The sequence below is a fragment of the Anopheles arabiensis genome, chromosome 2 (genome assembly GCF_016920715.1).
Source record: "Anopheles arabiensis isolate DONGOLA chromosome 2, AaraD3, whole genome shotgun sequence".
In the NCBI taxonomy this organism is placed as follows: Eukaryota; Metazoa; Arthropoda; class Insecta; order Diptera; family Culicidae; genus Anopheles; species Anopheles arabiensis.
Genome location: NC_053517.1, coordinates 49,653,964 through 49,671,334, shown reverse-complemented (window position 1 = coordinate 49,671,334; position 17,371 = coordinate 49,653,964). Strand labels below are relative to the sequence as shown.

General features: G+C 49.6%; 1 protein-coding gene and 1 pseudogene across 1 annotated transcript; both read right to left on the bottom strand.

Moving 5' to 3' along the window:
- Positions 1 to 1,279: 1,279 nt before the first annotated feature.
- Positions 1,280 to 7,813, bottom strand: LOC120898618 (vitellogenin-A1-like). Its single transcript, XM_040304703.1, is given in 4 exon segments — positions 1,280 to 2,592; positions 2,667 to 7,562; positions 7,565 to 7,606; positions 7,706 to 7,813. Coding segments are annotated over 4 exon segments (6,153 nt in total). The 5' UTR covers positions 7,737 to 7,813; the 3' UTR covers positions 1,280 to 1,408.
- A 2,885-nt stretch (positions 7,814 to 10,698) lies between these two features.
- Positions 10,699 to 17,082, bottom strand: LOC120907918 (annotated as a pseudogene).
- Positions 17,083 to 17,371: the final 289 nt, after the last annotated feature.

Below are 17,371 nucleotides of genomic sequence, written 5' to 3'. Positions count from 1 at the left end.
TGAACCTCTTTTCATACCGTCGTACTCTTGCAACTTTCATTATTGCGGACCAATATGGATTGACGGATCAATTATTATAGTCGAGTTGAACTCGAGGTCAAAATTTCCCGTATGTAATACTAACATTATTTCCGCACGACGATGAGATATTCACAATGATGAAAATCGCATACGAAATTTTGTATAGAGAAAATACACCTAGGTCTTTACTGATTTTATGGGTATAACTGAAGTTTTGCATGCGTCAATGCCTTTTGCCAACGTAATATCGTGTCAATTATCTGCAATACAACGATTTAAAAATCATGAAATAGCTCTATGAATTTTTCTCGCGGTAGTATATTTTCTCTGATCCATTAGTTCTCCTTTATTTCATACTAATTATTTGGCTTCAATGTTATCGATTTTAGGAAAAAATTGTCGAATTGGAAAACATCATCCAACATTTAACAAATCCTGATGATTTTGTTTACGAGTACAACGATTGTCAAAGAGCTTTTTCATGAGAAATTAATTATTAGTTATTATTTGTTAGGAATATTGTTTACGGCATGGTGAGGCATGGTATAGCAGTCAGTTCGAACGACTTAACATCATGACCATAGTGGGTTCAAGCCTCATATGAACCGTCCCCCGTAGCAAGCATTAACTATCCGCCTGGGTGGTACTCAATAAGTCTCGAGAGGCTGTATAGGCTGACATGTCGCAGCGTAGGACGTTACGCAAAATAGAAGAAATTTGCGGCATGGGAAGAGGGGGCATCAATAAAAGATGTTGTCTTTGATCGTGGCTTATCACACTTTTTCGCACTATGTTGCCGATCATTGACTGATGAATTTTTACATTTAGTTGTTAATAATAGGAAGTACTAATTTTGAACCTCACTTGGATGATATAACAACTAACACAACAACATCACAATTCGTGTTGCTTGATATCATTTACCATTTAGTTTGTTTCTCACATTTTATACAATGAGCACTTAAATTAAGTGCAAAAATAAAACAAAAAATGCATTCTTCTGGCCCGCGGCACTTGATCATTTACTGAATTAAAAATTTGGCTCTTTACCTCAAACATTTTATGATCCCTTTATATACCCTATTAATGATTCCATGCTTTTGTAATATATACATATTATTCTGTATAGGATTACAACTAGGCTCGAGATGATGCCAAAATGTGTTGGCACGTCCAGTTAAGACGAGTATATTTGCTCATCCGAGTTCACCAACTGGTTGCTGATAGATAGTTTAGTTTTAATAAGTTCTTTAGACCATAGGTTTTCATAAAATGCTCTTTTTATTATAAATACACCTCCATTTTTTTATACATTTTCATAATGCTTGATTTCGATTCTTTCACAAACGGTTCATTTGGCTCGGAGTTTCAGTTTGATTTGTGGTTTTTAGTAGACGTGCACACATTTCTTGGGCAAGAAAAACTTGACGGTCTTGGTGACCGACTTGTTGCTCATGTCCGGGTTGACTCCCTTGCGGATCTGCTGCTTGTACAGCTGAGCCACGGAATCGGTAGCGTCACGGCAGTGGACATCGACGTACTTGGGAGCCTTTTCGGTAGCCTTGCATTGCGAAGCGCAAGTTGGGAGCGGACGGCTAGTGAAGCAAATCTTGTCACCCTGCTCGACGTACTGAGCCTGGTATTTCACGGGGCACTCCTTTTCGGTGTATTGCTGCTTCTCAAAGAAGTGCTCACGGTTCGGCTTGCGCTCTTCCGACGAGGACGAGTTGGAATCATCAGATTCATCCGACGACGACGAAGACTCGGACGAGGATGAGTCCGAAAGATCAAAGTCCTTGTAGTAGTAGTTGTAACGCTGACGTCCGGCTTCCTGCTCGCTGATGACGTTGCCGAAGTAGTACTGGGGCTTGACGCAGTGCTGCTGAGCCTTCTGGTGGTACTCGGTGAAGTAGGCCTGAGCTGGCCCACTGCAGTTCATGCCGGTGAGCGCGTACGAAGCGGCAAAGTATTCAGGCTTGCGCATGACGCACTGGTCGGGGGTGATGAAGTCGTCCTCTCCTTCGCCATTGTTGGTACCGCAAAGACCGACGAAGTTGTTGAAGTACGACTGGTCGGCGAAGAAACGGGCACGGTATCCGTCGAACACGATCTTGATGTCGTCATCGCGGAAGCTGATCTCCAGCTCGTTGCCAGGCAGGGCATAGACGCGGATCAGCGGCTGATCGCCACCATCATCATTGGTGTACATTTCGACGGCGTACTTCTCGTGGATCTGCTGGGGCTTGCCATTGATGTAGACCATCGGGAGCTCGTGTCCGTGGGGGATGATATCGATGTTGTAGTCGTTCTGCTTGTACTGGCCAAGGATAGCCTTCAAGAAGAGCTGGTTGTCCTCGCCGTGACGGGCCAGGATGGTGATCTGCTCATCCTCTCCGAAGCCGTTCTTCCAGTTGTATTCGTAGTCCGAGTTCATGAAGTGCGAGTCCTGGGCGTAGAAATAGTAGTCAGGCTTGACGGTGTGCAGCACAACATGCCAGCAGTTGCCAAGCTCATAGTCGTAGGTCTTTCCATCGAAGGTGTTGACGAATTTGTTCGACACAGCGCAAGATGCTGTAGAGGAAAGAAAACAATTATTGGTATCTTTGGAGCGTGTAATAATGATGATGTTCCGCCAGTATACTTACGATGGTAGTTTCCGCGGTAAGCGTAGTTGAACATGCGCTCGTAGTAGTCAAAGTCGGGGTGGACGGAGAAGAAGTAACGGGCGTATTCGCTTTCGATCGGGTAGTTCTGGATAGCGAAGCTACGGTCAGATCCGTAGAAGGAAGCGTTGTAGTAATCAAAGTACGGAGCCAGCTGGAAGTCGATCTGGAACTGGTTGTGCTTGCCCTGGAAGAAGTAGTCCTCGTTCCAGTACGGGAAGGTGAAGTAACGAGCGTAGTCGAAGAACTGGTAGGTCAGGTTCTTTGCATAGTTCGAGACATCCTTGTACTCAAAGTTGAACGAGTACTGATCGAAGTATCCGGCCTGGCGAGTGGCGTTTTGACATGCGGGCAGTTGGAAGTATCCCTGGTCCATCTGCTGTTTGCAGCTCTGGCCAGCCTCGGAGATACGCAGGAAGTGGCGGTAGGGCTCCGACTGGATCAGCTTACCCTTCATCGAGACGTGCGATCCTCCCTGGCACTTCTCACCGTATGCCAGCTCCCAGTTCATGCTTCCGACCTTGTCAAAGTTGAGAACATTGAGGAAGTTGAGCTTAGGCATGTTCGGGTACTGGTTGGTGGCCGAGAAGCACATCTGGAACTGCTTGCCAGAGAACGGAATGAACTCGAAGAAGGCACTGGACGACACGTACGGGCTGAAGGACAGGAACATCAACAGACGCTCCTTCTCGTCGACTGGGCTGTCGGCATAGGCGGTGGTAAACACGAACTCAGCCTTCTGCTGCTTGCCCTCGAACACGATTCCGAAATCGTAGACATTGACATCGCTGTTGCGAATACCGGCACCAGCGTTGCGCATGAACTGCTCCTGTCGGCGCTGGCTTCCGGCGTAGTACACGAAGGGCTGGGCGTAGTTGTACTCGTTGTAGAATCCAGAGTATCCGTGGCGACTCTTCGGGTGTTTCACGTCGGCGGTCTGGAAGTCCTGGTCGTAGTCGGCCTGCTTGTGCTGCAGCACAAACTTGACATTCTTCACGCTGGTGCGCTGAGCATCGTAGTACAGGTTAAACTGATGGTAGTGGTAGGTCTCCGAGGCGAACGGATAGACCAGCGCAGACCAGTAGTCGTGCTGCTCAATGTGCTTCATCAGGTAGGCGTAGTCGATGAAGTCCTTGTCGTACTTGGCCTGGAAGCGCAGAGCAACGCCGGTCAGCGACTGACCGAACGACTGCTCGAACGACTTGGTGGTTTGGGCGCGATCGTGCAGAATGTGCACGCTCGGCTGCTCGGCCATCGGGCGCAGATCGGCGATGTCCTTGTATCCGGTGTACGGCCACGAGCTCATGTGGAAGAGTAGCACGTCCTTCTTGGGCTCCAGTGGCTGCACGTTCACTTCAAAGTCGTTGTTCTCAAAGTCGAAGCCAAAGTCGAAGCTGAATGGCAGGTATCCCTGGAACTTCTTCTGGTAACCGGCGACATAACGCTGGTGGTCGAAGGGCGTAATGAAGCCAACCTTGGCATCAACCAGGCGAGAGTAGGCCATGTTCACATCAGCGGATCCGTTGAACCAACGGGGCATATGGATAAAGTCGTCGTTCTCCTTCTCGGGGTATCCAGTGGGGGTCTTGAAAATGCTCGGGTAGGTGGTGGCAGAGGCCTCGAACTCGAACTTCATCAGAGTCGGGGTCTTCAGGCTGTAGTGGAATGGCAGACCGGTGGCCAGCGGGAAGGCCATGGTGACAACGTTCTGCTGATAGAACTTGGTCATGTTGTAGGCGAAACCATCCTCGAAGTCCTCGAAGTACTTCTTCACAAGGCTCGGGAACTGCTCAATGGTCTGGTTGTTGAAGGCGAAAAAGCGCTCTCCGTTGAAGATCTGGAACATGAACTGACCCTCCAGCTCCTCAGCCTCCTCGGGATCGATGTTCAGCAGCTTGGCGATGCGGGTGGTGGACCACTTCTGGAACTCCTCCTGGTTCTTGTTTCCGAACTGCTCGTAGTAATCGTTCTGGTACTTGTGGTTCTTGTTGTACTGGCTGAAGTAGTCCTTGAACAGGTGCGGATACTGCTTGTAGTACTTGTAGTAATAGTCGCTAGACTTGTACTCCTGGTGCTTGTTGTAGCTGTCGTACTGCTTGTCGAGCAAATCGAAGAACGTCTCCATGCTCGAGATCAGGTAGTAGAAGGTCGAGAAACGCTTCAGGCCACCCATGTTCTTGCGCAGGTGGAAGAAGAAGCCGCTCGGGACGTAGTGGTCGTCAGCAGCGATCTGGGAGAAGTACATGCGGTACGAGAGCTCAAGCTCCTTGAAGGCAAAATCACGCAGGAAAGTGCCAGAGTACTGCAGGCTAAAGTCACGGGGGTTCAGGTGCTTGACAGCGGCCTGGGCGTTCTGGGAGAACTCGTAATCATCATCAAACTCATCAGCCTCGGAAGCGCTCTCCAGAGCGGTCTTGACGGCAGCGCGGACGTACGTGCTCGGGTCGTAGTGGGTCTGCTCAGCCATACGCTGGAGCATGTATACCGGGGGCTTCGTGCGGATCAGCAGGTACACTGCGGCACAACGGACCTCATGGGCATCTCCGGTGTTCTGGTACACCTTGAACAGCACAGAGCGAGCCAGACGCGGGTAGTTCTCGACCAGACGGTCCAGAGCGACAATGAAAGCCAGACGCTGGAAGTGGGTCACTGGGATCTTGCCTTCCAGGTACGGTTCGAAAACGTTCAGGATCTCGGGGTGTCCCAAATGTCCAAGACAGCGGATGTACACCTGCACCTTCACGCTGTCACCAGCCTTGACGGCTTCACGCAGCTGGTGCGCGAACCACGGCACAACCTTGTGAGCCACGATCTTGTAGTCGGCATCAGCCAAACGGCCGAAGCTATACACCGGGTAGTAGTTGTAGGCCGAACGGTTGTTGACCTGGGCACGGTTCAGGAAGTCACAGTAGGAAATGAGAGCGGTGGTGTTCAGGTACTCCTGATGCTGGACAGCGTTAGACGTCACCAGCAGGAAGTACTCGTGCATCACCGTTTCGGTCGGGTAGCGGATGGTCTTGGGCAGAGTAGCGATGACGCTGGCAGCTTCATCACCACGCAGTTTCTTCTCTTCGATCAACTCCTTGATCACCTTGAAGGCAGGCGGGGTACCGGCCTGGGCCAAAGCGTCGCGGAAAGTGTTCCAGGCGTCAACCTTCTTGGCGAACGACTCGCTGTGGTTGCTGCCTTCTTCGCGTTCCTTCTGCGAAACAAACAGCTTCTGGCAAACGTCGTAGATGTCCTGGTAGTGCATGGTGCGCAGAACACGGGCCAAAATGGTGAACTTGTTCAGCGTGTTCGACTTGGGGACCTGGGAGATTTCCTGCAGCTCGTCGGCGATCTCGTAGGCCAGCTTGTAGGCGTAGCGAGAGGCATCGACGTTGTGGGCGTACTGCACGCTGTATCCCTTGTATCCAGTGAAGTAGGGAAGGAAGGGAGTCTGAGGGGCATCCTTCATGCTTTCCGGGATCGGCTGGTAGAACTCCTCGCTGCTCAGCGAGTCGGAGTCGGACTCGGAAGAGCTGTAGAAGTCGTGCTCATCCGACTCCGAAGAGCTGGACGAAGAGCTGCTGGACGAAGAATCATCGGAGCTAGACGAGTCGGACGAGGTGTCGTTTTGCTTACGCAGACGGTACTGGTCGCGCTTGTACGCTTCGTAGTACTGCTTCTCCTTGAAGGCATTCAGATCACGACGGTTGCGGTTTCCACGACGCTCGACTTCCTTAGCCTGCTTCTTGTACTGCTCAGCCGGGCTGATTTTGAAGTTTTCCGCTTCCTCCTCCGAGCTAGAGCTGGACGAGTCCGAAGAGCTGGACGAGTCAGAGTCGGAATCCGAAGACGACGACGACGACGACGACGAAGAGTCATCGGTCTCGTTGGCCGGACGAACGAAGTTGTTCTTATCATGAGCCATGTTGTAGCTGTACACCAGGTCGACGAAGACCTGACGATCGTCAGCTGGGCCTTCGGGGTACTTATCGTAGGGCGTGATTTCATTGAGCGTCATGTTGACCTGAGCGTAGACCATAGCCTTCTGGCTGTTGACCAGCGACGGGCTGACCACAACCTTGTTGACGGTGGACACCGACTGGATGGTATAGTTGTACCAGTTGCCGGTCAGATACATCTGGGTCACTTCCGACTTGGTCATGATGTTACCCATCTGGTTGGTGTTTGGCTTGAAGTCGCTGAACCCGCTGAAGCCAAAGTGGAAGCCCATGCGCTGCTCGCAATGGTCAAAGTTGCGGGACTTGACAACATGGAACACATGCTGGTCCTCCTCGAGCCACTGGGGCTGAGGAACCCATTCCTTGTGGGACTGGAAGTGGAATTCCGGGACTGGGTTGACGTCGTAAAGGGTTTCACATTCGCCGGTCACCGATGGCTCCATGGTCTTGTACACACCGGTGAGGGTGTTGTTCTCCGGGAACTGGTTGAACTCCGACTTGATCACGTACGCTCCCTGAGTGTCCAGCTGCAGCTGGCTGACCCAGCCCTTGAGCATGTTGACCTCGTGGTTGGGGACCGTCTTCTCAACATAGAAGCCCTTGACGGCTCCCTTGTTGTAGTAGATTCCGAAGGGCTTCGAGCTGAATGGCATCGGCTGCCATTTCAGGTTGAAGCGCGACAGTTCAGTGCGGTATCCACGGGGCAGATACTCGTTGAACGCCGCGTACGTCGGACGGTCAATGTAGGCAACGACGTAGTTGTGATCCTTGGGACGGATCACCAAATAGCCGTGCGTCACAATGCCGGTCCAGTAGTCCTCGAGGTCCGGCAGAGCGGTCATGGTTTTCGTCGTCACGTTGTACACGTACTCCTTGTTCGGTTCCCAGGCACCGAACTCGAAGCCCGTCTTGTTGAACGGGCGAGAGGAGGGAACTCATACTCGTACGAGTACTGGTACGCCGTACACAACCCCACTGTAAAGCACAAAGCAGCACACTAACCGATTAGTTATATTGCACGGCAGATGAAATCCTTCGAATGGAATAGCCAACGATTGAATGAATAACACTTACCAAGAGTGAGGAGGAGTAACTTCGCAATCATGGTTCGGTTGTTCGCAGTTGCCCGGATGCTTTGAATGCACTCCAAAGCTCGAATGTGCCTTCTGGTGGTCGCAGGATCATCTTTTATACCTCAAATTTGCTGATCTCACGGTCCTGCTATCATCAAATCTTTTCAGCTGCTTCGAATAGTGTAATGACCGCCGTGTTGAACGATGAAATAATTTTTACTGCCCACATGTTTACAGTTCGATTCTTATCAGTGCAGCACAACGTCTTTGCAAAAATTGGCAAAAGGTGAGATTGTGTGGAAACTTCCAAGAGTGTGTTTTTTAATGAAATCGGTCAGTGGCTGCCTTAATCAATGGTTCCATTTTTGCCACCTGTCTTAGTTTGATTAACCCACAATTGATAGTAATCCTTTCTTTCATACTTTTGAATTGTGTAGTCTTCGAAATATTTGTTATTGAAAATAATCAGTAGTTACCATAATCAATGAAATGGAACTTGGAACTTGCTTTTGTCTATTTCATTGATCCTGGAAGTTGGCTGGGACGTGGAATTGTTTTCAGTCAATGATTGTGTTTTTTATGTGCTTTACAATACATTGATGAATGAAGCAAATTTTAAAGCGAGTATTTTTATAATCAGCCTCTTCTTTGTCCAATGTATAAATCGCGTTAGTTTATCAGTGTTTGATTAGTATTTTGTTTACTAATAAGAGTTTTGCCTAAAAGTTTTACGAAGTGAATTACCAACATAATAGAGATTTGCGATCTATTACGAAACGTCTAAAATATCGTTTCTACCTTCTAACTAACAGATCATTTAATTAAACTAAAATAATGTGTTTTAAAGGTCTCAGCTAGTTTTGAGTATTTAAAACTATGATGTTTATGATTGACTGGTTTGATTGAATGATAAAATCATTTCCCGAAATGGATTCTTCTTCTGTTTGGCTCAACAACAATTGTCGGTCAAGGCTTGTCTGTACCACTTGTGGGGTTGGCTTTCAGTGTCTTATGTATTACCCCCCATAACAGGATAGGACTGACTCTACGTATGGCGGCACGGTCCATCTGGGGCTTGAACCCATGACGAGAATGTAGTTAAGTCGTACGGGCTGACGACTGTATCACGAGACCGGCTCCCAAAATGAATCAGAGAATACTTATTTCGAAATCCAAATCGGTCTTGGAACATATCAATTAGCAAACCATAATAATAATAAGTATTTAACAACACGAGATGGTCCGTTGATGTATTGAAAGGACGCGCTGGCTCCTACAGTGTCGGACCTAACCTTAGTCAACTGTAAATCTTTGTTTACGGCTTATAGAAGCCATACCATGAGTCCGGGTACTACAAAACAGTTTAATGTTTGATTTTAGAATTTTACTTCATAGAAAAACGACTACAAATTTCTATATCAAATTATTTCATAGGTTGGTTAAACTAAACCATCAATAAATTACATGTTGTAGGTGAGTCTCACGTTGTTATTTCATTTATATCCAGTAGAATATAGTAGATGCAGTAGCACCTTTTTCTCAGAAATTATCATTAAGACTAGCGATCGACGAAGTGCGGCCCGCGAAAAGATTTGCCAGCATTTGAACGTTGGGAAGAAACTATTAGTTTACAACTTACTGAACCTCTTTTCATACCGTCGTACTCTTGCAACTTTCATTATTGCGGACCAATATGGATTGACGGATCAATTATTATAGTCGAGTTGAACTCGAGGTCAAAATTTCCCGTATGTAATACTAACATTATTTCCGCACGACGATGAGATATTCACAATGATGAAAATCGCATACGAAATTTTGTATAGAGAAAATACACCTAGGTCTTTACTGATTTTATGGGTATAACTGAAGTTTTGCATGCGTCAATGCCTTTTGCCAACGTAATATCGTGTCAATTATCTGCAATACAACGATTTAAAAATCATGAAATAGCTCTATGAATTTTTCTCGCGGTAGTATATTTTCTCTGATCCATTAGTTCTCCTTTATTTCATACTAATTATTTGGCTTCAATGTTATCGATTTTAGGAAAAAATTGTCGAATTGGAAAACATCATCCAACATTTAACAAATCCTGATGATTTTGTTTACGAGTACAACGATTGTCAAAGAGCTTTTTCATGAGAAATTAATTATTAGTTATTATTTGTTAGGAATATTGTTTACGGCATGGTGAGGCATGGTATAGCAGTCAGTTCGAACGACTTAACATCATGACCATAGTGGGTTCAAGCCTCATATGAACCGTCCCCCCGTAGCAAGCATTAACTATCCGCCTGGGTGGTACTCAATAAGTCTCGAGAGGCTGTATAGGCTGACATGTCGCAGCGTAGGACGTTACGCAAAATAGAAGAAATTTGCGGCATGGGAAGAGAGGGGGGCATCAATAAAAGATGTTGTCTTTGATCGTGGCTTATCACACTTTTTCGCACTATGTTGCCGATCATTGACTGATGAATTTTTACATTTAGTTGTTAATAATAGGAAGTACTAATTTTGAACCTCACTTGGATGATATAACAACTAACACAACAACATCACAATTCGTGTTGCTTGATATCATTTACCATTTAGTTTGTTTCTCACATTTTATACAATGAGCACTTAAATTAAGTGCAAAAATAAAACAAAAAATGCATTCTTCTGGCCCGCGGCACTTGATCATTTACTGAATTAAAAATTTGGCTCTTTACCTCAAACATTTTATGATCCCTTTATATACCCTATTAATGATTCCATGCTTTTGTAATATATACATATTATTCTGTATAGGATTACAACTAGGCTCGAGATGATGCCAAAATGTGTTGGCACGTCCAGTTAAGACGAGTATATTTGCTCATCCGAGTTCACCAACTGGTTGCTGATAGATAGTTTAGTTTTAATAAGTTCTTTAGACCATAGGTTTTCATAAAATGCTCTTTTTATTATAAATACACCTCCATTTTTTTTATACATTTTCATAATGCTTGATTTCGATTCTTTCACAAACGGTTCATTTGGCTCGTGGTTTCAGTTTGATTTGTGGTTTTTAGTAGACGTGCACACATTTCTTGGGCAAGAAAAACTTGACGGTCTTGGTGACCGACTTGTTGCTCATGTCCGGGTTGACTCCCTTGCGGATCTGCTGCTTGTACAGCTGAGCCACGGAATCGGTAGCGTCACGGCAGTGGACATCGACGTACTTGGGAGCCTTTTCGGTAGCCTTGCATTGCGAAGCGCAAGTTGGGAGCGGACGGCTAGTGAAGCAAATCTTGTCACCCTGCTCGACGTACTGAGCCTGGTATTTCACGGGGCACTCCTTTTCGGTGTATTGCTGCTTCTCAAAGAAGTGCTCACGGTTCGGCTTGCGCTCTTCCGACGAGGACGAGTTGGAATCATCAGATTCATCCGACGACGACGAAGACTCGGACGAGGATGAGTCCGAAAGATCAAAGTCCTTGTAGTAGTAGTTGTAACGCTGACGTCCGGCTTCCTGCTCGCTGATGACGTTGCCGAAGTAGTACTGGGGCTTGACGCAGTGCTGCTGAGCCTTCTGGTGGTACTCGGTGAAGTAGGCCTGAGCTGGCCCACTGCAGTTCATGCCGGTGAGCGCGTACGAAGCGGCAAAGTATTCAGGCTTGCGCATGACGCACTGGTCGGGGGTGATGAAGTCGTCCTCTCCTTCGCCATTGTTGGTACCGCAAAGACCGACGAAGTTGTTGAAGTACGACTGGTCGGCGAAGAAACGGGCACGGTATCCGTCGAACACGATCTTGATGTCGTCATCGCGGAAGCTGATCTCCAGCTCGTTGCCAGGCAGGGCATAGACGCGGATCAGCGGCTGATCGCCACCATCATCATTGGTGTACATTTCGACGGCGTACTTCTCGTGGATCTGCTGGGGCTTGCCATTGATGTAGACCATCGGGAGCTCGTGTCCGTGGGGGATGATATCGATGTTGTAGTCGTTCTGCTTGTACTGGCCAAGGATAGCCTTCAAGAAGAGCTGGTTGTCCTCGCCGTGACGGGCCAGGATGGTGATCTGCTCATCCTCTCCGAAGCCGTTCTTCCAGTTGTATTCGTAGTCCGAGTTCATGAAGTGCGAGTCCTGGGCGTAGAAATAGTAGTCAGGTTTGACGGTGTGCAGCACAACATGCCAGCAGTTGCCAAGCTCATAGTCGTAGGTCTTTCCATCGAAGGTGTTGACGAATTTGTTCGACACAGCGCAAGATGCTGTAGAGGAAAGAAAACAATTATTGGTATCTTTGGAGCGTGTAATAATGATGATGTTCCGCCAGTATACTTACGATGGTAGTTTCCGCGGTAAGCGTAGTTGAACATGCGCTCGTAGTAGTCAAAGTCGGGGTGGACGGAGAAGAAGTAACGGGCGTATTCGCTTTCGATCGGGTAGTTCTGGATAGCGAAGCTACGGTCAGATCCGTAGAAGGAAGCGTTGTAGTAATCAAAGTACGGAGCCAGCTGGAAGTCGATCTGGAACTGGTTGTGCTTGCCCTGGAAGAAGTAGTCCTCGTTCCAGTACGGGAAGGTGAAGTAACGAGCGTAGTCGAAGAACTGGTAGGTCAGGTTCTTTGCATAGTTCGAGACATCCTTGTACTCAAAGTTGAACGAGTACTGATCGAAGTATCCGGCCTGGCGAGTGGCGTTTTGACATGCGGGCAGTTGGAAGTATCCCTGGTCCATCTGCTGTTTGCAGCTCTGGCCAGCCTCGGAGATACGCAGGAAGTGGCGGTAGGGCTCCGACTGGATCAGCTTACCCTTCATCGAGACGTGCGATCCTCCCTGGCACTTCTCACCGTATGCCAGCTCCCAGTTCATGCTTCCGACCTTGTCAAAGTTGAGAACATTGAGGAAGTTGAGCTTAGGCATGTTCGGGTACTGGTTGGTGGCCGAGAAGCACATCTGGAACTGCTTGCCAGAGAACGGAATGAACTCGAAGAAGGCACTGGACGACACGTACGGGCTGAAGGACAGGAACATCAACAGACGCTCCTTCTCGTCGACTGGGCTGTCGGCATAGGCGGTGGTAAACACGAACTCAGCCTTCTGCTGCTTGCCCTCGAACACGATTCCGAAATCGTAGACATTGACATCGCTGTTGCGAATACCGGCACCAGCGTTGCGCATGAACTGCTCCTGTCGGCGCTGGCTTCCGGCGTAGTACACGAAGGGCTGGGCGTAGTTGTACTCGTTGTAGAATCCAGAGTATCCGTGGCGACTCTTCGGGTGTTTCACGTCGGCGGTCTGGAAGTCCTGGTCGTAGTCGGCCTGCTTGTGCTGTAGCACAAACTTGACATTCTTCACGCTGGTGCGCTGAGCATCGTAGTACAGGTTAAACTGATGGTAGTGGTAGGTCTCCGAGGCGAACGGATAGACCAGCGCAGACCAGTAGTCGTGCTGCTCAATGTGCTTCATCAGGTAGGCGTAGTCGATGAAGTCCTTGTCGTACTTGGCCTGGAAGCGCAGAGCAACGCCGGTCAGCGACTGACCGAACGACTGCTCGAACGACTTGGTGGTTTGGGCGCGATCGTGCAGAATGTGCACGCTCGGCTGCTCGGCCATCGGGCGCAGATCGGCGATGTCCTTGTATCCGGTGTACGGCCACGAGCTCATGTGGAAGAGTAGCACGTCCTTCTTGGGCTCCAGTGGCTGCACGTTCACTTCAAAGTCGTTGTTCTCAAAGTCGAAGCCAAAGTCGAAGCTGAATGGCAGGTATCCCTGGAACTTCTTCTGGTAACCGGCGACATAACGCTGGTGGTCGAAGGGCGTAATGAAGCCAACCTTGGCATCAACCAGGCGAGAGTAGGCCATGTTCACATCAGCGGATCCGTTGAACCAACGGGGCATATGGATAAAGTCGTCGTTCTCCTTCTCGGGGTATCCAGTGGGGGTCTTGAAAATGCTCGGGTAGGTGGTGGCAGAGGCCTCGAACTCGAACTTCATCAGAGTCGGGGTCTTCAGGCTGTAGTGGAATGGCAGACCGGTGGCCAGCGGGAAGGCCATGGTGACAACGTTCTGCTGATAGAACTTGGTCATGTTGTAGGCGAAACCATCCTCGAAGTCCTCGAAGTACTTCTTCACAAGGCTCGGGAACTGCTCAATGGTCTGGTTGTTGAAGGCGAAAAAGCGCTCTCCGTTGAAGATCTGGAACATGAACTGACCCTCCAGCTCCTCAGCCTCCTCGGGATCGATGTTCAGCAGCTTGGCGATGCGGGTGGTGGACCACTTCTGGAACTCCTCCTGGTTCTTGTTTCCGAACTGCTCGTAGTAATCGTTCTGGTACTTGTGGTTCTTGTTGTACTGGCTGAAGTAGTCCTTGAACAGGTGCGGATACTGCTTGTAGTACTTGTAGTAATAGTCGCTAGACTTGTACTCCTGGTGCTTGTTGTAGCTGTCGTACTGCTTGTCGAGCAAATCGAAGAACGTCTCCATGCTCGAGATCAGGTAGTAGAAGGTCGAGAAACGCTTCAGGCCACCCATGTTCTTGCGCAGGTGGAAGAAGAAGCCGCTCGGGACGTAGTGGTCGTCAGCAGCGATCTGGGAGAAGTACATGCGGTACGAGAGCTCAAGCTCCTTGAAGGCAAAATCACGCAGGAAAGTGCCAGAGTACTGCAGGCTAAAGTCACGGGGTTCAGGTGCTTGACAGCGGCCTGTGCGTTCTGGGAGAACTCGTAATCATCATCAAACTCATCAGCCTCGGAAGCGCTCTCCAGAGCGGTCTTGACGGCAGCGCGGACGTACGTGCTCGGGTCGTAGTGGGTCTGCTCAGCCATACGCTGGAGCATGTATACCGGGGGCTTCGTGCGGATCAGCAGGTACACTGCGGCACAACGGACCTCATGGGCATCTCCGGTGTTCTGGTACACCTTGAACAGCACAGAGCGAGCCAGACGCGGGTAGTTCTCGACCAGACGGTCCAGAGCGACAATGAAAGCCAGACGCTGGAAGTGGGTCACTGGGATCTTGCCTTCCAGGTACGGTTCGAAAACGTTCAGGATCTCGGGGTGTCCCAAATGTCCAAGACAGCGGATGTACACCTGCACCTTCACGCTGTCACCAGCCTTGACGGCTTCACGCAGCTGGTGCGCGAACCACGGCACAACCTTGTGAGCCACGATCTTGTAGTCGGCATCAGCCAAACGGCCGAAGCTATACACCGGGTAGTAGTTGTAGGCCGAACGGTTGTTGACCTGGGCACGGTTCAGGAAGTCACAGTAGGAAATGAGAGCGGTGGTGTTCAGGTACTCCTGATGCTGGACAGCGTTAGACGTCACCAGCAGGAAGTACTCGTGCATCACCGTTTCGGTCGGGTAGCGGATGGTCTTGGGCAGAGTAGCGATGACGCTGGCAGCTTCATCACCACGCAGTTTCTTCTCTTCGATCAACTCCTTGATCACCTTGAAGGCAGGCGGGGTACCGGCCTGGGCCAAAGCGTCGCGGAAAGTGTTCCAGGCGTCAACCTTCTTGGCGAACGACTCGCTGTGGTTGCTGCCTTCTTCGCGTTCCTTCTGCGAAACAAACAGCTTCTGGCAAACGTCGTAGATGTCCTGGTAGTGCATGGTGCGCAGAACACGGGCCAAAATGGTGAATTTGTTCAGCGTGTTCGACTTGGGGACCTGGGAGATTTCCTGCAGCTCGTCGGCGATCTCGTAGGCCAGCTTGTAGGCGTAGCGAGAGGCATCGACGTTGTGGGCGTACTGCACGCTGTATCCCTTGTATCCAGTGAAGTAGGGAAGGAAGGGAGTCTGAGGGGCATCCTTCATGCTTTCCGGGATCGGCTGGTAGAACTCCTCGCTGCTCAGCGAGTCGGAGTCGGACTCGGAAGAGCTGTAGAAGTCGTGCTCATCCGACTCCGAAGAGCTGGACGAAGAGCTGCTGGACGAAGAATCATCGGAGCTAGACGAGTCGGACGAGGTGTCGTTTTGCTTACGCAGACGGTACTGGTCGCGCTTGTACGCTTCGTAGTACTGCTTCTCCTTGAAGGCATTCAGATCACGACGGTTGCGGTTTCCACGACGCTCGACTTCCTTAGCCTGCTTCTTGTACTGCTCAGCCGGGCTGATTTTGAAGTTTTCCGCTTCCTCCTCCGAGCTAGAGCTGGACGAGTCCGAAGAGCTGGACGAGTCAGAGTCGGAATCCGAAGACGACGACGACGACGACGACGAAGAGTCATCGGTCTCGTTGGCCGGACGAACGAAGTTGTTCTTATCATGAGCCATGTTGTAGCTGTACACCAGGTCGACGAAGACCTGACGATCGTCAGCTGGGCCTTCGGGGTACTTATCGTAGGGCGTGATTTCATTGAGCGTCATGTTGACCTGAGCGTAGACCATAGCCTTCTGGCTGTTGACCAGCGACGGGCTGACCACAACCTTGTTGACGGTGGACACCGACTGGATGGTATAGTTGTACCAGTTGCCGGTCAGATACATCTGGGTCACTTCCGACTTGGTCATGATGTTACCCATCTGGTTGGTGTTTGGCTTGAAGTCGCTGAACCCGCTGAAGCCAAAGTGGAAGCCCATGCGCTGCTCGCAATGGTCAAAGTTGCGGGACTTGACAACATGGAACACATGCTGGTCCTCCTCGAGCCACTGGGGCTGAGGAACCCATTCCTTGTGGGACTGGAAGTGGAATTCCGGGACTGGGTTGACGTCGTAAAGGGTTTCACATTCGCCGGTCACCGATGGCTCCATGGTCTTGTACACACCGGTGAGGGTGTTGTTCTCCGGGAACTGGTTGAACTCCGACTTGATCACGTACGCTCCCTGAGTGTCCAGCTGCAGCTGGCTGACCCAGCCCTTGAGCATGTTGACCTCGTGGTTGGGGACCGTCTTCTCAACATAGAAGCCCTTGACGGCTCCCTTGTTGTAGTAGATTCCGAAGGGCTTCGAGCTGAATGGCATCGGCTGCCATTTCAGGTTGAAGCGCGACAGTTCAGTGCGGTATCCACGGGGCAGATACTCGTTGAACGCCGCGTACGTCGGACGGTCAATGTAGGCAACGACGTAGTTGTGATCCTTGGGACGGATCACCAAATAGCCGTGCGTCACAATGCCGGTCCAGTAGTCCTCGAGGTCCGGCAGAGCGGTCATGGTTTTCGTCGTCACGTTGTACACGTACTCCTTGTTCGGTTCCCAGGCACCGAACTCGAAGCCCGTCTTTTGAACGGGCGAGAGGAGGGAACTCATACTCGTACGAGTACTGGTACGCCGTACACAACCCCACTGTAAAGCACAAAGCAGCACACTAACCGATTAGTTATATTGCACGGCAGATGAAATCCTTCGAATGGAATAGCCAACGATTGAATGAATAACACTTACCAAGAGTGAGGAGGAGTAACTTCGCAATCATGGTTCGGTTGTTGTTCGCAGTTGCCCGGATGCTTTGAATGCACTCCAAAGCTCGAATGTGCCTTCTGGTGGTCGCAGGATCATCTTTTATACCTCAAATTTGCTGATCTCACGGTCCTGCTATCATCAAATCTTTTCAGCTGCTTCGAATAGTGTAATGACCGCCGTGTTGAACGATGAAATAATTTTTACTGCCCACATGTTTACAGTTCGATTCTTATCAGTGCAGCACAACGTCTTTGCAAAAATTGGCAAAAGGTGAGATTGTGTGGAAACTTCCAAGAGTGTGT